The following is a 23,714-nucleotide window of genomic DNA, read 5'->3' on the forward strand; positions in this document are numbered from 1 at the left end:
TACATAAGTTCATTTCCTTTTTTCTTTATGATTATTTTCTTTGGTGCACTCTCTGAAGGAATGTTTTGATCCCAGATGAATAGAATGGGATAAATCCAGGAATTCCCAGCAATCGTGGATTGTGTACTGTATACTCTTTCAGGAGTATGTATTTCATCGAATTAACAGGGATTTTGGCGCAGTCCTACTAATGCTTATGAGAGTTTGTCGTTTAAAAGCCTGTGTTTCTGAATAAGTGTTGATCCCTCTGAATGTATACTAAATGCTTTTTGAAAGATAGAAATTGAACTGGATGGATTTAATTCGGTTTCAGGAATGACATTGTTTTGTAGATAACGCTATTTGGTTTTATGATGTGCAACTATGCACACTCATGTGCCCCGATTAATCCGAAGCTTACTGGATATGTTATTACAGTTTTTTTAGATACAGTAAGATTTGTGAAGGCAGGTTGAAATGGGGAAATGTTTACTGTGTTTTTTTCAGAAGTTAAAAAAGCAGGATTTTTCAGCTATGAAATGGATTTTCATTCTTGCACCATTCCTGCACGTACATTGTCTTACTGTTGTAGTAATACCCTCAGCATAAACTAGAGATATATATATATACTTACCATTGTGGCATTTGCTACTACTAGTGTTACATGGATGATTTTAGAATAATGTTAAATAAGGATTATTTTTAATTCACATATTGATAACTAATGAGAAACTAATAAATAGAATTTTATATATTTCTATATGGTGAAATGTATATGGCTTGCACCTTCATTGAATTTTTGGTAGAATAAACAATAGTGAAGTGTATACATTGGAATATTGATTTATAATTTTCGTTTGGAGCACAAACCATTGGGAAGTCAGGTGAAGTGCTCTACCTCTAGGAAATTTAAGCAACCAAGAAACACGCCTGGTACTGCTGCCCTCATATGGTTGAGGATTCACCCACAGAAAATGCCAAAAGGCTGGAGCCAGGCTGAAATAGAGGGGCTTTGAACTTTAGGATGCACTTCGTTTATAAATGCATCTGTGAATGACTGGAGCATACTATATAGTCAACTGTGGATCTAGATTTCTTACCCTTTAGAACAATTGCAAAGTTAATAGTAACATTTAAGGAAAGCTTGGATAATATGGAATGCCGTTGCTGTGTCTGACATAACATTAAGTTAAGCTGCCATAACATGCTTAACTCTAGTTACTTACAGTAATAACATCATGGTATGCCTACACCGATACCTTCACACCAAAGGTTTGGTGTCGTATGCTATAGGGAGTTTAACTCGCATGTAATACTTAAGAAAACTTAAGAAATACTGAGAAGCAGGACTTGTACGGAGAGGTTGCACCCTTTATCAGACCAACTCAGGTATCTGCCTGAGCACAATCCTTTCATCTGGTCTGACAAGAAAGCAGAAAATGAAGAAATGAATAGTGGCTGGAAAGCATTGCTCTTCATTTTGTTCTGCTAACTTTGTTCCTTTCCTTTGTGCTAGACCACCAGCCTTACAGCACAAGTTACTGAGCTATCCAGGTTTAAAGCTGTTTCTCAGTTACAGGGCCAATTCCAACTTTGGCAGTCAAACCTCTTATGCTGGTTATCATAAAACTTTCCCATGTTTTCTAAGGTCTTGCCTTTTTCTGGTGCTTTCATGCCAGTTTTCTGGTAATCTTCAAAGTACTCCAGAAGACCATAACCTGGCAGCGTTCAGCAATGCCAGTGCTATCCTGTGGTATACATGGTACTGTTTATAAATACATACATGTATATTTTTTGTTAGCAGTTAGTGATTCTGACTGCTTATTATCCAGTATTTCGCACAGATATTCTGCTTCCCAGACGTTAAAGGGACAGCTCACGCTTTTTGTGAGAACTTGTGTCTTTTTACTTGGACTGTGGGCTGTCAGTGGCACAAATACAATTTACGTGATTCAAGAAGCATCAACTGAAATGCTGAACAGCAAGAAAACTGCCCTTGTTCTGCCAGCCAGGTCTTTGGGGGTGCAGGGAATTGCAGGAGGTGGTATTTGCCACTCACTCGCCACTTGACTTGACTGGAATTCCCCAGGCTGTTCCTGCAGACCCCAGCTTGAGCAATGCAGCCGTGGAGCCCTTGTGAAGGGGTGGTTATCTTGGCTAAATATTGGCTATGTCTCTCAGCCTTCGTGCTGCCTGTTCAAACTGATTAGGTGGGCTGAGTATGTGTGCTCAGAAAGGAAAGACAGCGAGCTCTAGCTCAGATGGTCGTCTAAGAGTATGTCTACACAACAGCCTGCAATGCAGCACAGTCGTTCTCAAGCTTGCTCAGATACTGGCAAAAGTGTACGTCTGAGCAGCTAAATTCAACACAAAGACTGCAGTGCTTCTCAACAGGTTTGCTTTCTTAAGCAAACTTCTAAAAAGCTGTTTGACGTAGATCTCCATTGCAGTATGTTCTGAAGTGGAGACAAACCTGGAAATGTAGCTTCATGCCCTGCCTGCAGTTTACGGAGAGACAGAATCAGCTTCAACAAGTTACACAACACTGTGTTGTCTTTAAAATGTATATATATAAAAAAAACACACCTTGTTCACTTCTGAAGTTGAAGCTTAGTTTCAAGGCAGCAAGTATGCGATCATGCAGTCAGGCCTGTCTTTTGCCTTGCTCTAATGACAAAAGGGACATCTCTTCATTGCCCAGTTGGTCCCAACCAAGTGCTGTCCTTTCCTTCATGTTGGTACAAGTACATGTGCAATGCCAGGGTAGGAGGGACTAGGAGAATGATCCAGCTCAAAACTAAAGCTGCTTTTAACACAGATTTCCTAGTCTACACAGAGTATTAGCAGCAACATTTGTGTGTGTTGAAACCAAGACCTCTTCTTTCATTGATAGTACCAGCTTAGACCAGCTTAACATCTACTGTATGTCAAACCAAAAAAAATGGGGATAGCATCAATTTATCAGAAAACTATTGTTATCTTCCTCCATAATCCACTGTTCTAGATAAATTGCATCCTTTCCCCCTCCCTCCCCTTCAGTGTAGATGTTCTTACACAAAATAGGGTATCAAGTTGCAGAGAAGCAATTGCCCATCTTCATGAATCAGCTGTACTGAGGAACTCTCTGAACTGAGTATTTATCCTCTGGTGTGCTGTGGTAGTGATTGAACATGTGATGGGTAAAAGTACAGTGGGAGGCCAAAGCTCATTTCAGACAAAATGAGATTCGTGATACTCGCCCTGTAATGTCTTAAAGAAAAAAACTTTGCTGTTCTGTGAGAAGAGACATTAATGATGATGAATTTTGTGTATCCAGCATACAGCTCTATGAATTTGGAAGGACCCTAATTTCCTAGAGCCCTTTGCAGGCTGATTAGAAAACTGGCAGATGACCAGTCTAGTAGATTTACTGCAGGATTATCACACTCCTAACATGGGAGCATTACAAACCACAAGATTATTACAGTTTTGGTTATAACCAGTAAATACAAAACTTACCTGCTCTTGCAATGCAGTGCCGTCCCCGTTGGGCAGACTCAGCCTGAACCACAGTATCCAACAACTTAAAATGGGGGGAAAGTCCTTCCTCAGTCAGGAGTTCCAGAAGGAGAGTCGGCAGAGGTGAAATAAAGAGAAGTTGAAATTTAGCTAAAATACAAGATTGTCATACAGTTTGGGAAGCTGCATCATTTTTTGTTATTCCAGCACCTCCTGATGTGTGTAGATTGGCAAAATCCCACATGGCAGCAAAGGGTGCTCTCTGAACTGCGTAGGCAACATAATTCAATGGTGACGTTTTCCAGAGTTGAGGCTGTAAGAAACAATACTCTAATTGATGAGGAAAGTCCCATGAATTGTTTTCATCAACAAAAAAGTGAAGAGGACCTCACACCATCTGATTTGTCAGGCAGAAAACCCCAAATGGTTGACAGTGTCCTCCTGTATAACACACTGATCTACGTTTCAGATTGCAACTCTGGAAAGACGCTAGGCAAAATCGTCAGTGTCTGCAGTGTGTTATTAAAGGCTCATTTCAGACATTTTATGTTTCTTGTATTTATTTCTCGTTGCTCGTGGACTAGTCCTTAAGGGCTCTTTTAAGTGGGAAGTGCTGGAAGCAGGCACTGGAGCAGGGCGGGGGCAGAGGAGAGGTTCCCGGCAGGGCTTTTGCAGCCAGCGCAGGGCTGTGTGTGAAACAGAATTACCGATGAAGGAGGCAGGTGTGAAGGGAAAACCAGGACGAAAGCTCTTCTATAAATCCTTTGGAAAAGGGTTCTTCGGGTATTGGTGTGAAGAAGTGTCGTTGCAACAGACGGATTGCAAAATGGTCAAAATCCCCGGTGTGGTACCGCAAAACATTGCACCGATGGCTTGAGGAGGCACTCGCAGCACCTGGAGTTGTAACTTGCTGTTTATCAAACATAGCGTAAGCATAAGGCATAGAGATGTGAGGGTATAGGCATAGCTAAGTGTCTTTTTACTTTTAAAGGGGTATTGTTTGTGATTAATCAGTGTTTTCTGCCTTATAGGCCTGCCTCGTCCCCTCAGCTTTCACATGATGATACTCATTCACGCATTGAACATTATGCTAGCAGGTATGAGACCAGCTGGACATTAGGCAGATCTTTCTCTGAACAATCATTTTTAACAAAAAAATCCCAAAGGCTAGCTGCTACCTGAGCACTTCTTAAAGAACCATAGGGTTTGGGGTTTTGCTTGCCAGGCTCTGGGATGCAGAGCATCGTTTGTGGTTGCTGTTAACCAGCCTGTCGACTAACTTGCATGCCAGAGCACCTGTGTGGTCAGAAGTGGCCTTTAGGTCCTGTGGGGTCTTCGTTAAGCTGTGCATTCAGGTTACTGACTTTTTAATAGGGCCTGTAGCGATAGGGCAAGGGGTAATGGTTTTAAAAACCCTCCCCCGAAAAGAGGGGAGGTTCAGACTTGATATAAGGAAGACATTTTTTACGATGAGGGTGATAAAACACTGGCCCAGGTTGCCCAGAGAGGTGGGAGATGCCCCATCCCTGGAAATGTTGAAGGTCAGGTTGGACGGGGCTCTGAGCAACCTGATCTAGTTGAAGATGGCCCTGCTCGTTGCGGGGGGGGTTGGTCTAGATGATCTTTAAAGGTCCCTTCCAACCCCAACCATTCTGTGACTCTATGTTTCTACATAGGGTTTTGCTTTTAATATGGACCTTGGTGTAATCATACAAATCATAAGAGCAGAAACCTCCAAACTCTATATGAATCTCAAGTACCGTTTTAATGTTAAGTAATTCACCTTGTGGAATACCACAAACAGGATTTTTCCCTGATTTGGAGGATTAAAATAGTCGTATATCGCTGCTTTAGTTCACTTGTCTGTTTTCATACTGCTCTTAAGAATCAAAAAGTGCGTTAATTGTACAAATATGAAAATGTTTTTCCACCAGACGAGCAAATTTGCAAGGGTTGAGGTAATGAAAAATGGTTATTCCAACCTCCTCTTCTCCAAAATCACTTGATCAGGAGAGGTATTTCTGAATTATGCAGGATGTATAGGAGGGGCTGAGTGTTGAAAACCAATGAGAAATGACTGATCGTTACAGTTCTGATGATGACATTGCCAGGTACAAAGCAATTTCTGTTATCCCCTGGCATCTTAAGGCCTTTCTTTGATTGTGGAATTAATCATGAGGAGTGGAATATAACCTCAGAGAAAGGGTTGAAAACTGAGAAGTGAGTTTAGCCAGGTCATTGTAACAAAAAAACAATCTTTTGTGGTAGCTTATTGTAAAACTTTTTGGTTATCAACAGTGAGTGTAAATTAATTTGAGTTTCAAATTCATGAAAAACATCACGCTCTTCAATTCTTTCAGGAATGTTAGAGCAGATAAAGTTTCTGGAAAACTTAATTGATTTTAATGAGTCTTGTTTATTTTTCCACAGGCTAGCAGAAATGGAGAACACCAATGGTTCTTATCTAAATGACAGTATTTCACCTAATGAGAGCATGTAAGTAGGGTATTTTAATATTTGTGACATGTTTTCTTGTGAAGGTTAATAACTTGTAATGAAGTTCTGTAGTGCTGTATTTGCATGGCTGTGTATGTACCACATCTGGTTCAATTTAATGATGAACTCATGTTCTTTCAATTTGTATTGTAGTGTCTAGATTTACGGCTTATAGCTTAACACCAAATTTATGCAACAGATGATAGATACCTTCAGAACTAAAATTACTAATTTCTTCCAACAAATTGCTGATTTATTCAGCAAATAGTTCCCATATTACTTGGAAAAAATGGTCATCATCTGATGTGTTTTAAGGACAAAGATAAAAAGATAACACTTCTATCTGTATTGCAAGCTTAATCATGGTTAAATTCCTGTAAGCTAGAAAATGATGATGTGGGCCAAGTGTAATTCAAAAGGTTGGTGGGGCTAAACATAAATCTTTGGTCTACAAATACCTGAAATACATTGCAAGTGTAAGCCAGGAATCCTCACTGTGAAATATTAGAAAGTAGTAAACTTTAAGTTGGACAGATCACTGACAAGCATTCATTGTACTACTTTAAATGTAAAGTCATAAATAAAAGTTTTAATTTTTAAATATAGTTCAATCTAATGTCACACTGACACCTTTTTGTGGTTTTCTGACACGATAATATATTTCTCCTCCCTCATGATTTTCTTGATCTTGTTTATTCTCTGAATGAAAGGACATAGAACTAGAAAACTAACTGTGAGTAACGTTTCTGAAAACAGGATGGAAGCACATAAGTCATTGTCATACTTGAAAATTTGGTCTTAGTTAATTAACTGTGTAGGAGGAGCCGTAGCAGAGATACTAAGTCAATCAAATACAAAAAAAATCAAATACCACCTTTTCTAAAAGTGGTTTTTGCTGTTCTACATAATCTCATCCTTATCACAGTTTAAGGGGTGGATTTTTTTGAAAATTCAGACAGAATCTTCTCTTGTTTAATTTGTAGCGATCCTTTAAAGCACAGTACTCTGGCCAGTTTTCATTCACTTAAATTGAGATTCCAAATCATTAGTATTTTGTAAGGTTGACTGTGAGCCTGTGAGATGTTCTTGGATAGTAATAAAACTGTTTCTTTTTTTCAAAATAGTTTCTCTTTTGACTTGGTAGGATTGTTACCTACCAACTTTGAAAGAAAATCCCCTGTACAACCCAAGTACATTGTTCTAATATATTGGTTCAAAAAGGAGAAAGTTAAGATGACACCTCAAAGCTAATGCATACGCAGTGTCAGTCTGGTTTCACGTAGTTAATGAAAACTTTGTTTCCAAGTTGTAAGACAATTTTGTATTGTTATGGATAGTATTAATGCTAGTATATATGGAATTTCCTGTTGTTCCCACTCTGATATTTCTGTGTCCTTAGTCACAAAATCATATGTAAGCAGTATCTTTTGTATTACACTTTGGTCTTGCTGTTCAATTCATTCTTTGGTTAATTAAAAGTTGTATTAATATGATTCAGCTAATAAGTTAACCACTGACTATCCAGTTCGTTACTCAGTTTGTACTATTAAAATGAAAAGAAATGTGTACATTCTGAATTTTGGAAGAAATATGATCCATATACAAATTGCAGCAAAATCAAAGCTCATCATGAATTTGCAGCTGTAGTTCTTTCAGTTTTGTTTGTCAGGTTATGCTTAAGTATTATTTGTTGACATTCTTATGGGCTTTGAATTATCGAGCTTATAATTGAAATTAGAGCGATAGATGGAGACAGGAAAGGAAGGAAATAAAGAGATAAAGTGTACATTTACAACAAAACATTTCAATATGTAGTCTCATTGCAATTATGTATATAAAATGTTGCAGGCTGAAAATCACACAAAAAGAGTATGTCTTGCAAAGTAACATTATATTGCAATAGTTATGTCCCTTTTTCACTGTTAATTCACTTAAGGTGCATCAGGATATTTATAAATACAAAGCAGTTGTTTGAAGGAAATCACAGTTGAAGTCTTCCATGAAAAGTATAAATTTAGGAACTGGCAAGCCTTTAAAATTCTGTTTAGGAAAAAGAAAGGATGCCTGTTGTGAAAAATTAATATTTGCCTTTTATGAACTAATGTTAATGTGCTCTACGTTGCTCTAGCACTCCTGCCATCTGTAAAATGGCATCATTAACATTTACAGAAACAAAATGGAAACAAGGAAAATTCTAATTTTTGAACAATAACAGCTATTCAAAATGCCTGTTAAAATTATGGATTACAAATGTAACAGAAAAAAACTAGACTGAATTATTTTGTTGTAAGCAAGTGCTACCAGAAAAACAAGATTCACAACAGCAGTGTCATTTTTTTTCTGTCCTTGGCTTGTGGTGTCAAGAGAAACCTTCCTTGGTTTCTCACAGTTACTGCTGGTGTTAGCTGCATAGATGAGGGCCTGGATGTATCTCCTTAGCACCTAAAACACCCATGTAATTCTGGGAGGTGGTCAAGATCTTCAGAATTTGATTTGCTTTTCTCTTCCATCGATGTTTCTGTTTCAAATGCTGGGGAGCTTTGGTGCAATAGAAATAAAGAAAGAGATCATATGTATTAAATAGAATATATTTGTATTCTGACAGTGTACATCACTTGTAATTTAAAAAACAAAACAAAACAAAACAAACTCAGTGAAAAGTAATGTAATTTCGTTAGATTAAGTCAATATTTTTTTATGTCACCTCATTTACAGTTTTATAGAGAAAAATAGATAAATAGAGGACACCTTTATTACATAAGGAGAGTTTGTGGGTATAAAAATAAATGCCTTGCCTTTGCTTGAATGACTCTTCCACAACACAAATCAGGCAGCAGAAGATGGCTTTTTTTATCAAGCAAATTCCTAATTGAAGTTAGGCAAAAGAAGAAAGCTGAGGTTGTCAGCTGTGCCAAAACTTGGCTGTAAGTATCTGAGAAGCAGAGGGGAAGAGAGGTGGACTCTGCAGAGAAGGAAAATTGTCAGAGAGTAAGTGAAACAGTTCAGCAGATTTTGCTTTAAGGTACATTGCTCTGCTGTTTGTTACAAAGAGTTCAGCAAACCTCTTTGTAAGAAATGAGAGACTGGGAGTGAATCATCTCCTCATATTCACTGCAAAGTTAAAAATGAGGAAGGGAACAGCCTGTTTTATCCTCCTCTGTTTTCCAGCGATGACGAACACTTGTTAATCCAGCATTACTGCCAAAGTCTGAACCAGGAGTCCCCCCTGAGCCAGCCCCGAAGCCCTGCCCAGATCCTGATTTCTCTGGAGAGTGAGGAAAGAGGGGAACTGGAGAGAATCCTCGCAGACCTGGAGGAGGAAAACAGGTGGGTTATGCCGGCAGCTGCCGCAGCCCTCGGGCGCACGCTGCAGGGGCGAACGAAAGCTTTCTCTCTATAAGCGATGGGGCTGACGTCCTATTGTTGTTAACTCGTTCCCGCTTCCAGCGCGGTGACGAGTCAGCACTGGTTCTTTCACAAAACCTCCAAAATGGCAAGCTTCAAAGACGTACGTGGGTCACCTAGTACTCATGGTGCCACCTGTGACAGGCTCTGCTGGCTGTGTTTCGTAATGTTTCCTTCTGTCCTACTCTTTTCCTTTATTTCCATGATAGTAATGAGCTTCATACCAGTGTTACTTTATTTTGCCGTTACATGAGGGAAGGGTGTGCAGATTTCTGCACCCCTTTCTGGAAGAGACAGGTGGAGGTTCTTGGAAAGACAGGCTTTTCTCAGAGAGGTTGGTCACTGGGATACATGGGGTTTTGAAATTATCTCAATTCATTTGAAGTAAAGAATCTGGGAAATAATGGTACTGTATAGCTAGTTAGAATTCACTTTGATAGCATTTTTAGGGGTAAAATGAGTTATAAAGCTGCATTTTCTTCTGACTAATGAGTACTTTCATAGTGGTTAAAAGTTGGGTCATCTTTTCTTTCTATTTGTTTGGTGTTGCTTGTTGCCATTTCTTTAGCCTTTCAATACCAAGTATCATTTACCACTTTTAATTTCATGTTTAATTGAAGTTATCTTCATTAATCACAAAAAACCCACTGACTGGATTCTTGCAGGATCACAACACTGCAGTCCTCTTTCCGCAGCACTCCGGAGTCTTGGGCCATTAGCATAAAAACTGGTAGATCTTGACCCTGGCAGATTCATAATTGCAACTGTGAACTACCAAAATTAGACTGTAAAATAGAAAGGATTTAGATCTACAAAAAAAAGGTTTTGTTTGCCTTCTGCTATCTTCAGCTTTTATGGTACTACAGTCTGTTGGCATTTTCATGCTCTTTTTTGTTGCTTCTTTAAGAGCTAGGTACTTTCCTTTACATTGAAGGTTTAATGCAGTAATCATTTACCTTAGGTGTGTCAAGAAAATAATGCAAGAGTTGGCAATGTCATAGATCTTGTCTCCATGCATGTCTTCTTTGGATGGTACTAATCAATTACAGTGGCTCCATCACACACTTCTTATCAGGAGGATTTGGGAGAACATAGAGGATCGGTAGGCATCAAGGATGAGGAAAGTGTTTCACGAAGAAAGCCGTAGTAAACAAAGCTCTTGCTCACTGAACAGCAGTGAGATTTTGTTTGAAATAAACCCTAAACTTCCTACTACATAGCACACAAAGCCCAAGTACTTTCCAAAGTGGAGGAAAACCAGTATTTTGAAATAAGCCATCATACTTTGCATTTTCCGGACTTCCGTAGTTAGGCAATATTGGGTAATGAGTACAGTACAGGTAATAAGATAGCTTAATTTTCAGGGGAGGGGTGTTATTTTTTTAAACAGCATTAAGTAGTGAATCATGGAAGAAGAAAAAAAATCATAATGCTTTTCTGTCTGTATACAAGATAAGCTGCCCACCAGAAAGGAGGATGGCTTTTAAAGCAGCCTAGTTCTAGATTAGAAAGGTGGTATATGAAAACTAGTATAACATGGAGTTAGATAGCTAAATACGCTAAAAAATTCCTTTTCAGGGTTTATGCCTTAAATGTTAGTACGAGCTTTATTTAATATAACAACTACTAGCGAGGAATAGCGTGTTAAAAGATCTCTGACAAGAATCACACCTTAAAAATGTCTGTTTTGAAGTTTGCCAATCCTGAACTAAACAAGAGCTGTAGACTGTAAGCTTGGTTATAGCCTGTTGTTTTCTCATTTGTACTACTGGAGGCACAGTCGTGGATGGGATGCCACCACAGGCAACCTCGCCTTTTGTGGATGCTTCAAGTCTCAATGCAGCAGGGACAAAGAGGTCTGTTTCTGTAGGACAGCATGGAGGTCACGCTGCTGTGATTTTCATTGATTATGACAAAATCATGACTTTTGTCTCTGCAATCTGCTATAAATAACTTGTACTTAAAATGTGAGGTGGATGCTCAAAACCAAACAAGTTCTTGTTGTTCTGGTAGCTTGTCGCGGCCAGATAACTATGATTTTATGGAGCAAACACTGACTCCTGTTCAGAAAAATGAGCTGTTCAGACAGGGTCAGTCAGGAGCCATTCATATAACTTATATACCTTTAAAAAACAGTCGTGTTGCTTTAGATTTCTGTTTTCTGGTCTTTCTCCTCCTTTGAGATGGTGCAAACCTTTTTTGGCTATTGCCAAAGGTAATCAACAACCTGGGACCTAATACCTTGTGTGAATCTGGTTCCAATGGGTGAACACATATTCCTTCCCATGCTGATCCTAAAAATGCCCTCCGAGTAAACGTTGTTTATTGCCGCAGCATGAAGACTCCGTGAATCTGTTGCTTGGAAATGAGCTGAACATGATGCAAATCACGTTGTGACCGCTCGGTCCTCAGCCCAGCCGTAAAGCACCTGAACTGTTTCATCTCCACTGTAAATACCTCGGGTCTTGTGGCCGGAGCACATCTCCTTGCCGGTGCTGAGCTGGATGTGGTGCTTACGGCTGGGAAGGCAAGTGGCTGGGCAGCTGGCGGTGTTAGATAAACAGTCATCCTTTCCTGCCTGTGTTGACACAACTTTTGTTGCATACACTTCTGATGGGTTTTGACAGTGAAGATTTAGGTCTCTCTGCTGTATCTTGTACTATTTTACAGTTAGAGTCAGCACATGTGGTCACTTTTCAGCAGCTCTTGGGAAAGCTGCATCAAGTACCAACAAGAAGCAATACTATGATATTCAAAACACTTCATTGTCATTTCTCTTTTTCTCCTGCTCTCCGCAGTTTCCTGCTTTTCAAAAAAGCCCTTCGCTTTTTTTGCTTTGTGTTTTGACTTTTCTTCGTCTGTTTTGAGGTGTTTATTGAATTCTGACCTCCATTTGGTTTTCGGCTGCAGTTTCTGGTCTCCAAATATTTCCATCTTGACTTGTTACTTAAATGAAAAAGTCTCTTTGAAATTGTAATTCTGAGGTTTTGCTTTTGGACAGTTTAAAAAGATCTGTTGCCTATTTTGAACTCTTCTGAAATGTATTATCCAACTTACAAACTAACGTAGCTGTGACACAGTTCTGGCTGGGTTTTTTTTCACTTCCAAGGACCTCTTGTTAGATATTCATTATTTATCTGCTAGCATTTTGAGACTTCGGTGCTTTGTGGCTTGCAGATATGACTTCTTTAAATAATTTATGGCTAAAATTTGACTGTTAAATAATTTATATTTGCTAAAATGTGAGCATTTTAGAGAATATTTTCAATTGGTGAAAATGTTTCATTTGAGTATTAGGCCTTCAGACTCATGCTGAGTTTTACATCACATGGAATATTGTGATAAGACCATTTCATATGTATTCAATAGACATAAAGTAACCTTGCTATGGAAGACACTATTACTATATTGCAGTATAAGAGAAAACCCCAATTATAAAACTGTCCCCAAAACATTTTGAAATTTCCTTAAGACTGAATGTATTTGAGAAACAGAGAAGACAGATTTTTGGTGTCCATCTAAAGCAGCACATTAAATAGGTTATACTGTAGGATGGGTTATCCTGACTAGGATGTATTGTACTAGCATTAAATAGAAAGCATACGGTTTTGCAGTGACAGAGGCTCAGAACTTTTTGCAAAGAATTAAAATACTTTCCTGCTATTTTAATGACTAAAGAAAGTGATTTTTTCCTAATATTTTAGTTGAATCAAGATCACTGACATACTTCTGTAAAAGAGAGACTTCTCTCACGTTCTCTTGTTTTCCTCCCAGCTCCTAGCTGGACTATAAAAAGAACTTGGTAAATGAGATCTCCAGCCAGAGCTATTTGCCTTCCCTTTGCTTTCCTGACTTGCAATGGGAGCACAGTGGGCTGTGTGCCACTGGAGAAGCTCTAATACCCCGAATCTCAAAGCTACCCTGTTTCTGTGCAGCTACGGTGTTCCTTCAAATCTGAAGACTGGTGAATGGCCTCCTCAGATAAGTTCCTTCTGTGTAGCTGCCAACAGTGAGAAGGTGATGCATTTCTGAACGTGCTGTGGCTCCTTTTGGTATTTATTTTGGCCTTGAAGAAGGGGAACTAGATCTTCTGAGTGTGAAGCATCGTGAGTAAACACTGGCACTCTAGTGAGGGACAGGGGTAGGTGATTCAGTTACCAGCTTTGTCTGTTTCTTCAGACCCCTGATTTTCTGTAGGGACATGAGAGATAACACAAATTCACAAATTCTCAATTGCCTCTGAGAAGACTACTCAGCAAATGGGGTCCACTAGGATTTCTGTCACCAGGCAATTAATGCTGCCAGTGATAGATGTGATTAATAACTCATGAGCTCTTTACTACGCAGCTCTTTACAGTTGCATAAATCAAGGTTACATTGCATGCTTCCTCTGTTATTTTTCTTCATGAATGCTTCAAAGAGATGCAAGCATAGTAGATGGAATATATGGGGGTTCTCTTTGAATATTTGTCTTACTGAAGTAGAATATGTTTTCCCAATGCTCAGAAGTTGCAGCAGCTTTGTTTGTTTGTGACAGCCAGATGTAAAAGTCACCCTGCCTGAGCTATGGTGGAGGGAGCTAGGTTTCCCAGTACTGCCCGTGCTTGTTCTTTTGCGTTCATTTAGAGAGGATTATGCTTTTATCTCCCCTTTCTCTTACGTTCCATTTTATGCTGAAAATGTCAGAGCGCACCCTTCCTTGGGACACAGAGGCTTTACACTGAGGGCTGTGGGCAGTGCCTTGGATGCCTGGCTTGCAGCAGCAATCCTTTTTCACTGCACAGCTTCAAACTACTCAAGAGGTAGGAAGAGGAGCCGATTGTTCTCTCCTCTAGGATATTCTTACAGCAGGTTTTGAATTCTTTCCTTCTTCTTTAGTTTTCAGCTTTTTTCCCCTATGTTAATACAGATCTTCATTCCTGTATGTTTAGATCCCAATTATTACGATATTATTGATCATCTGCGCTCCACATCACTCTTACGGCTCTGAAAGCAGTTGCTATGATGAGTCTTAATTCTCTAGACTAAGGACTGTGTAGCTGGACTGAAAAGGTGCAGCTGGAAAGCTCAGTGACACTGGTGCTCTGGGCAAACTCACATGCATCCTTAAAAATGACATTCCTTTGTTCCAACAACACTACTGTATTTAATTACAGAACTCACGAATTCAGACATATCTCAGCTTGGATAATACGCAATATCCTTTACACTTTTTTTTTTTTTTTTTTTTTTACTGTAGGCTTTCAGAAAGAGTTTTTAACTATTTTGTATCAGACATGAAGGCATTTTTATCTGAATTACTCCCTGGTCCTCACTTGTTTTTCAATACCATACTTACTGGAAGGACGTATCTATATTGATAGTTGAGGCGATAATTGTAGATTTCTTTGTAGCAAGGTACCTGATTATATTGTAAGTACAACCAAGTGCATTTATTTAGTTTCCCTTAGGGTGATATTTTATCTTTTGCTTTACAGCACTTCAAACTTTTGAGTCTGCTGTTTGAAGAGTATTGCCTGTATCATACGTCTGGGAAATTCCTCATGGGGTAGCGATAGCCACTATCTACAGACTTTGTGAGAAACAAGCTTAATGATCAATCCTATATAAACTTCAGTCTGCAATAAGACCGTGTGTGATACTGTTGTCATGCTCATTCTTATTCCCGTTTGTATTTTTATTATTTATTCACCAGTTCATTCAGCTAGAAATATCAGAAGACATTAAGTCATGTGGAAGGCAACACCCAGTATAGCCCTTCTTTCTTTTTTCCAGATAATTTTCATGGACTTGAAACTCTGTGTTTCATTAAAACACAAAACTTTCTTTGAAAAAACCCTCTCCATAGTCTTCCCTCTTTGTGTGGGTATTAGAGAAAGGAATCTTGAATTTTGGAACAACCTGAAGTTAAGAATGATCAACTCCTTTTTTTAACCTTTTAAAACTTCTGCAGAGGAGGGATCATGTAGGTCAGACGTCCCTCAGGGGTCGTGTTCTGGGGGGGTGCCACAGTCCCAGGGTAGGACGTGTCCATCATGCAGCTGCTGAGGGGCACAGGTACGTTTGAAGAACAGTCAGTAGCCTGTCTTTGTCCTTGGCATCGCTTTCTTGTCCATGTCAAATGATGCATACTGCTTTAGTTCTTGTTCTGATCACAATAACGTACCCTTAGAAGTGTTTTAGAGCTTAATAAAGTTTATTGGGAGGTTTCTGAGGTGCTATTAAGCCTCCAGACCAAACTGTCAGCGGGTATTGTGGTTTTCAGGCAGAACTGGCAAAAAGTGCCTGTTCTTACAACCTCAAATAAGAGCGAGTTGGAAGAAATAAAATCTGGGTCACTGCTTGTGATGAGTAAGCAGCTACCAGAGCGTCGAGCCATTTTTCCCCCCTCTGGGAAGCTGTAAAGGAACATCGTAGCAACAAAATCCCAGTGCAGTTTATTAGGCCGCCCTTGTCTACAAAGTTTGTGTTACAAGTTACTATTTCTGCACCTTTGGACAGTGTTATCCCTAACAACATTTCAGTTTCTTACCTTCTGTGCTCTTCCTGCTTGGTAGATTTTTTTCATGTGGACCACTATAGATCATATTAACCTATGGAGTGTTTTACTAAGAGTTTTACGGAATAAAAACACAAGCTTAGCAGTGCCATAAAGTTACAGTAGACCGCAGCACTCTAAACAGGGCAGTCCAAATGAAGATGGAAATTATAGCCCCAAAAGTTCGTGCTGTGCAGTTTAACAGATTGGCTAATTGGTCTTTTCTTCATCTTAGGTTAGTCATTTTAGAGCTAGGCTGGAAATGCAGTTGCAAATATGAAGAGAGGAGGGTGATGTGACCTGATTGACGACAGCAGAGTTGCAAACGAACTCTTGAGTTCTGTGTTTTGCTCTGACTTTTTGTGTGGCTGCCTTTCTGTCTTAGCTTTCTCATCTGTAAAACAGATAGGTCGGCCAGGTGGCGTCCGCTTTGATTAGTGTTTGTAAAGTGCTTTGATCACTCAAAGTCCTCTTTTAGCACTAATTACTCCTCAAGCGTATTCATGCGTGGAAGCAAACAGGCAGTCCGACTTCTGCTAGGAAGGATAAAACGCAGGAAGCCGAGGGAGGGCTGAGGCCAGGACAGACCGTACCCGGGCTTCGGCAGGGTGTCTGGAGCCCAGCCAGCCTTCTGCGTGGTGTGCCCTGGGAGGGAAATAGTTGTGAATTCTGGTGATGCAGAGAGCCTTTAGGCAATGCTTGTATCACAGGTCCCTATAATAATATCAGCTCCGTGCAAACCCACGAGGTGCAAGCCTACACGCATGTGGATTCAGCAGAATGAAAGGCAGGTGCTGCAGGTGAGCTTCTGCCCCCTGGTAGTTAAACACATCACAGCACACGAGAGAGGGTGCCTGCTCACTGCCCCGCGCAGAGGATAGCCCGCACCAGCCTATTCGGCTTCATAAAGCTTTTACCTCCTTGTTACTTCTCAACAGAAACTTGCAAGCAGAGTATGACCGTTTGAAGCAACAGCATGACCACAAAGGACTGTCTCCACTGCCATCCCCACCGGAGATGATGCCAGTTTCTCCACAAAGCCCCCGGGATGCTGAGCTCATTGCAGAAGCCAAGCTGCTTCGCCAGCACAAGGGCCGCCTGGAGGCCAGGATGCAGATTCTGGAGGATCACAACAAACAGCTGGAGTCACAGCTGCACAGGCTGAGGCAGCTGCTGGAGCAGGTAAGTCCTCAGGCCTTTCTTCTAGGTCTCTGTAATTTTCCAAACAGGGTGTGAAGCGTTATCAATAAGAACAACATACCAAGAAATCATATCTGTAGGGGCTAGTCAGAGAAAAATACTGGATTTTTCTACAGGCTGCAAGTGAGAAGGTGAAAGCATGTTTTGGTGTTCTTAGTCGTCTTCCTTTTGTTATTCGGAATTCAAATGCATTGTTTGCATGGATATGTTTACTTAAAAACAGACAGAAAATTGTGTGTATTCATGGAATAAATGAAAAATACAGAGATATAAAGATTTCTGCAACTGTACTGAGCTGTTAATAACAATCTTGTCTTTTTGTCTTCCATTTTCAGCCACAGGCAGATGCCAAGGTGAATGGTACAACACTGTCATCTCCTTCTACCTCTTTGCAGAGGTCAGACAGCAGTCAGCCAATGCTTCTTCGTGTAGTTGGCAGTCAGACTTCAGAAACCATGGGTAAGATAACAAAGTTCAGATTGTCATAAAAAATAGTTATAGTCCCATCTTCCAGGAAAAGAATCCTTAAAGGCAGAAAATAGTCTTCTCTCCTGTTTAGTTCAAGTGAGAATGAAGTAGACGTTTGCAATGGTCTTCGATGTCATCTGGCTGTTTACACTTTGCATCTTCATTATGGTTCAGGCTTTTGCTTTTGATCATGATGCAGACAGTAGCATGGATATTTTGACATTAAACGGAAAGCTCAGCCAGAGCTTGACTTCTGAAAACAAGTATCACTAAAAAGCTAACTATTTTATTCAAACTGACTTTCAGCTATTAAGCACGACATGGCTGATTTAAATGTACATAGTATTAATTATGGCTAAGAGATTAAATATATGATTAATTATCCCCATGTTAAGTGATGTGATCTTATTTTTAATATGTCGTGGCTCAATCAGTAGGATTGAGCTGTCACTCATAGGCAGTGCTCATCTAGTGTCTTTTCTAAATATCAAATCAGATGTGATAATGAACATCATATGAGTTGTGGAGTAAGGTTAAGTAATAATATTCTCTAGCTAGAGGCTGGAATTATTATTTTGGTGCTTTTAGTAACTGCTCCGTAGCATTTTCCTAATTTCCTGTCTGTTACATAATTAGTAAGTATTTATTACCAAGTAGTAAGGATTTTCTGCTAGTAAAAAAGCAATCAACCATTGCAGCATCTTTAAGCAAATGTGCTTAAATTACTTCAGCAAGAGAGTATTTGAAGTCTGATGATAATATTCAGCTTCCTCCACAGAAATTTATTTAGTGTGTGTTAGAGAGAGGCTTTGCAGGAGAGTGAGACGCTTAAGTGAGAGCTTTTCTCTTCACTGCGGTTAGTGAAAGAGTCGATGACAGTGAGAAATTGTAGTGGGAGGGGACATTCTGCTGTGTCTGAAGTGCCATTGTTGTGGGAGATGCAGTTTGTTCGGGGGCTTTATCTTCCATCCCAAGCGTAGGCAATAACATCAGCCTCTGCTGATATCAAACAAGATGGGTTCTGTACGCCCTACAACAAAAAAAAGTGGAAGGAGCTGTACCTTTAGGAATGCTTAAATTAAATCCTGGGGGTGAGAGTACAGTTGCAGGGAACAGCAATTTCATTTGGAGATTTCTTTAATCGTATTACTAGTGAGTAAGTATTTTGCTATGTGTGGCATACACGGAGTGGACAAAATGTATCGGTGGAGTAATTTGCATCGGCTTTCTGAAGAAATGTCATGAATTTCATCACATAAAATACGTTAATTAAAATACACAAGAAAAGATAGGAAGACAATGGTTCCCAGCCATCTTATTAAAAGTCTTGTAGTTTCATATTTTATCCTTTAGTAGGACAAAATACAATAATGTACTTCTTTTCATTTGACTCCATATAAAATTATTCCCATTTCACTTGTGAGACTGGAATTAATTAATTAACATGCATATAATCATATAAACTGCTAAAACTTTTTTAAAGCAAATATTTAGACATGACTTGGGGTTTTTTTGTTGGTTCAATTGAGCCAGTATGTGGAAGGACAGCGAGATGCTGAATCGTTATCAGTATGATCGTGTTGAGACTCAGCAAAGCAACACTGTTGGCAGCATGGAGCGGAGCTTATAAAAAGAATTACTAACCGAGCTAACAAACTGCAACTAATTCAGTTTGTCGAGTCTCCTTTCACACCAGAAAGCTTTGCTTGCTAGTCTGCGAGTTTTCTGAAGCACGACTTAAAATATTCTTGAATTGTGAAGGGAGCCAGAGCGGTGTTGTAAATAATGCTCCCATGCAGCAAGCGTGTGCCCAGTAATGAGGGAGTCATAATTTTCAAGAAAATACTGAGGATCTCTAGGTCTCTAGGGCAATGAGGTAATGTAGTGGTAGCTTTTATATATTTTTCTTTTTGAAAGGAGACCTTAGGTTTTTTTTCTTGGTATGTAGACCCACGGCACTTCTCTCTCTCTGCTTTCTTAAGGAGAGATTACTGTAAAAGGTTTTCCACCAGCAGTGTTGTCCAGCCGTTTGGTAAAATCAGCAACCCACTCAGATCTAATTTACAAATAGAAGAGCTTATTCTTTGATAACCTGAAATACACCTGGGCAAGTGGAAAGGTTCTGCTTTTCTTCTCATAGAGTCCTAATGGGAAAGTCCTGATCTTTGGCCTTTCTCCCCCAGTAATGTAGCAGCAGAGGAGGTTCTCTGAGGCGTGCGAGCCAAGAGGCTGTTGCTGAACTTTAATTCGTTCAGGTACAACCACAATATTTGAGACCCACCCAGCTCTCCAAGCCTTTTGTAGAAACACAAATGGGGAAGACTGTTTTGGGTAAAGAGAGGTAATTGAGGTCTTTTGTTGGGTTGCTTGGCTGATGTCCTATTTTGTCATTCACAAGGAAATGCTCAGAAAAATTATCCGAATGAGAAAAAATTAAAATAACACATTTTAAATAAAAGATACAGCAGTCTTGAGGGTCAACATAGTTCACTTTGTATCAGCACTTAACAAGACATTTGGAAATCGGTACCTGTCCTCAGTTCTTCATGGCCAGGACAGCTGAACCACTGCCGCCCTTCTTTTGATCTTTAAGGGCCGGTGGCTTTTTGCAGGCATGCTGATAAGGTCCTTAGCCTGGGTAGAAGCAGCAAGGTCTTGGTCTCAGTTCTCACCTTGACATCCAGCAGAGGCTGGAAGGACATTACTTCTGCTAAGGCACCTCTGTTGGTGCAACGCTTGATGCGAAAGTAATTCGTGGTGTGAGTTGATTTGTGTGAACCCAGCACCAGTCGAAAGCTGAAGAAACTGCAGGCGGTCTCAGCAGCTATTTTTAGACCATTAATGGAATCAGAGAAGCTGATACGAAGACCATCACTTACATGAATTAAGTGCTTCTTGCAGACACTTTAGTCCACTTCTTGTACTGCAGTGGGAAAAATTACTCTTGGCCAGTCATAACTCTTTTGAAACTCCTGGCCCAAAGGTGAGGCCAACACTAAGCCTAGTAATAGGAAATATATGCAGTGCTGAAGTGTTCCTTTAGCATCTCTTTTAGTAGGCTTTCTGCTAGCATGGAGCACCTCAATGTTTAAAGAATGTAAATGCTAACAGAGGATCCGGCAGTTTATTACTCGAGGAGGGCAAGACATGTTAGAGTAAAGGGTCATTAAGTCATTTTCAAAATAAGGATGTACCTCTCATGGTTATTACAGCAGGCAAAAATTGCTTTTGTGTTTTAATAGGGATAAAAGAAATCTAGTAAAAAACAGAAAATCTCACTCAAAGCATATCCTTTAGATGTATTCTTTATTCAGATGCTTTATTTGTATTGGAGGCTAGTGTCTACAGTAAAATCAACATATGGATTTCAGTTATCTGAAACCATGACCAAAAAACCCCCAGTAAAAATAAAATGTATTGAATTTCCCATTAAGCTGCTGCCCTGTAATCAGGTTATAGAAATTATTCAGTGAGAGAAATGTATTTCGCTTTATTAAAGTGCTGCTAAACCCTTTTACAGTACAATTGAATGTTCTTGGAGCACCAATCTGATGCAATTAAACTGTCAGAAATATTAATACTGATGCAGATGAGAATCTGGGTTTCTACTGATTTACGCAACCAGGCAAAGCAGTGCTAACATGAATCCAGCACTATTAGAAAGCTGCTCAATAGCAGCACTCACAACAGCAATTTCTTCTTCCATTAATAGAATAAGAGAAGCTGAAACAACGAGTGTCATTTATGGAACTAAATGTTCCTAGCAGACATTTTACCCCACTTCTTTTACCAGAGTAGATTATTTCTTAAATCTCTTTTTATGAATTAAAGTCCGTGTTAATTGTTTAAAATTCATTGTTTAATTTCTCTTAGATCCTTAAAAAGAGAAACATAATAGTCAACAAAATTCACCTTTAAAATTTTGATTGTATACTAAGCAGAAAATGTGTTTAAGTGAGCAGCCTTACCTTCATGAAGGACATACGCAATAGCAAGCTGTTAGCAAATGGTTTTATACTGGCTTTCATGCAGTGGTGTGGATTTGCTTTCCAGGCGAGGATGAGCTGCTCAGCCCTCCCCAGGACACAAGCACAGGTTTGGAGGAAGTGATGGAGCAGCTGAACAACTCCTTCCCCAGCTCCAGAGGTAAGCGCTGCTGCCTGCGGCGGATGAGAGGGAAGAAGATAAAAGTGCTTTCTGTTCCTTGATGTTTTCAGGGGGTTGTGTTTTGGTTTCAGGTTTTTTGCTGCTCTTTGGTTTTGTTTTAACAATAGCTGTAGAGAAGGCCGTCTTACTTAGAGTGGAGAAGCAGTCTGCTCCTCCTTTACCTTAAGCTACCTCCACAGGTAGCCCTTGCTAGATACGTGGATGAAACAATGTCTGTCTGAGACTCTTTTTTTCCTGAGCATTTTCGTCTCTTCCCTTTTGCCCTGTTCCTTTTGTCACAGCTTCTCTCCTTTTCAGTCAGTCCCCTTGCTGATTTATTTTTAATACATGTCTTAGCACATTTTTCTTCTGTCCTTACCTTTCTCCAAGAAGAATCAGGTTTGAAATAATATTAAAGTACTGAGTCGAAGTTCTCGACCTTGTAGCACTTGGGTCCGGAGTGATGGAGGAAAAACAAGTGGGCTGCTTGTTTGTGCAGCATAGGCTGCACTGGTGCGTACAGCCACAGCATTTCTTTCAGTGTTTCTGTTTTTCTCATTCCTGTCGTTTGCTAAAGATAAGCATTTGTATTACTGGGATTTATTTGTTCAACCTTTTTTCATTTAAGAAGGTCTTTTCTGAGCCTAGAGAAAATACTCTGCTGCCAAGAAAAATGGCTTGGATTTGTAGCAGGAGATGGGAAGTTTGGGATATTACCTGTTGCTGTGAAAGAAGGCTCAGACATAAACCTCCTGGCAAAAGAAAGTCCCGGTGTCTATTGACAGCCAGTTAAGTGGATTTCAGTAGGGCCATAGACTTACCACAGGGTCCCTTGCACAGGTTTCACACACCACCCAGAGGTTCTTCTTTGGTAGGTAAATGCGTTAACCATCACGCTCGACTTTCAGTGAGGTCAAGTTTTCTCCATCCTTTGATTTCAAAGCAAGGTCAGCTCTCACAAGGCATCATCTGTGAGCAGTGGAAAAGTAGAAAGCAGTATAAACTGCATAAGATCTCATGCTATAGTTCAAACAATGGAATCGTTTAGAAAGATACTATTGAAGAAAATCTACTACAGTATATTGTTAACTATATTCATCTTCACCTCAACATTATATGAAAAAGGCGTATGTCCAGTGCTCATTTTGCCTAGATATTAATTATGAAAGACAACAGATGAAAAATCTTTCAAATATTGGTATGTAGATTAAAATGGACTTATTTTTAAAGTTGCTGTGTACACAAGGTTGCAACAGACAGTGCTTTCTTATCAGTGACCATCTTTTGTGTAAATATGTTTTATTTAGGAGATCTTGCATAATCGTATGTGTCTAGATGTAAATACCCCATGTGTTAATATATTCACCAAATGCGGTATCTGTGTTTTGTGATCATAGCTGATGACACTGACAAACAGTGTTCCTTTTTAAAAACAAGCTGAGTTTTAAGTAAAATAGGACCAATTTACAAAACAACAGTTCATGAGGTATTTGAAATACAGTGGTTCATTTCCTGTGTAGAAATAAGTAGAGATCAGTCTGTTAGATATCACTCCCTACTGACTGAGAATAGAAAAGGTCTTTAGTTTTATTTTATTAGTGAAAAGTACAAAGCTTCATGAATCAAACTGACAGAATATAAAGTTTAGTGGGGAAAAAAAAAAGATTTGAAATTGGTAACATTAGTTAATATTTTAATTCCATAAGTTAAGCTATAACTTCACATTTTCATTCTGGTGATGCAAAATGTGGTCATTTAAATACAGAGAAAGAATGTATGCCCTTATTTTGTTTCTGCGTTCAGTAACTATGTTAAAAGTGTAGTATGTGATCACAAGCATCCCCAAAAGAGATTGCAGTTTATATACTTTCCTGCCTGACTAGCAGCCGTGGAGGACAAAAATACTCTCCAGCTGCGTGGAGGGCTGTGAGTAAGGTGGAGGCACAGCCTTTGTTTGACACGTGTCTTCTTCTGTCCTCCTGAG

At 39.5% G+C, this 23,714-nt stretch overlaps 1 protein-coding gene across 31 annotated transcripts in view; it reads left to right on the top strand.

Moving 5' to 3' along the window:
* DMD (dystrophin) overlaps window positions 1-23,714 on the top strand; it is a 1,198,278-nt gene that overhangs the window by 1,158,850 nt on the left and 15,714 nt on the right. For 27 of the 31 annotated variants that reach the window (XM_030020819.2, XM_030020811.2, XM_030020834.2 and 24 more), the window contains 6 exons: window positions 4,509-4,574; window positions 5,908-5,973; window positions 9,142-9,300; window positions 16,855-17,098; window positions 17,452-17,575; window positions 21,638-21,730. In XM_030020819.2, the coding sequence (XP_029876679.1) occupies window positions 4,509-4,574; window positions 5,908-5,973; window positions 9,142-9,300; window positions 16,855-17,098; window positions 17,452-17,575; window positions 21,638-21,730 (752 nt within the window). The remainder of the gene's footprint in view (window positions 1-4,508; window positions 4,575-5,907; window positions 5,974-9,141; window positions 9,301-16,854; window positions 17,099-17,451; window positions 17,576-21,637; window positions 21,731-23,714) is intronic. The other 4 variants (XM_030020812.2, XM_030020816.2, XM_030020814.2 and 1 more) reach the window with 1 other exon arrangement.

The sequence above is a fragment of the Aquila chrysaetos genome, chromosome 7, assembly GCF_900496995.4.
Source record: "Aquila chrysaetos chrysaetos chromosome 7, bAquChr1.4, whole genome shotgun sequence".
Taxonomy (NCBI): Eukaryota; Metazoa; Chordata; class Aves; order Accipitriformes; family Accipitridae; genus Aquila; species Aquila chrysaetos.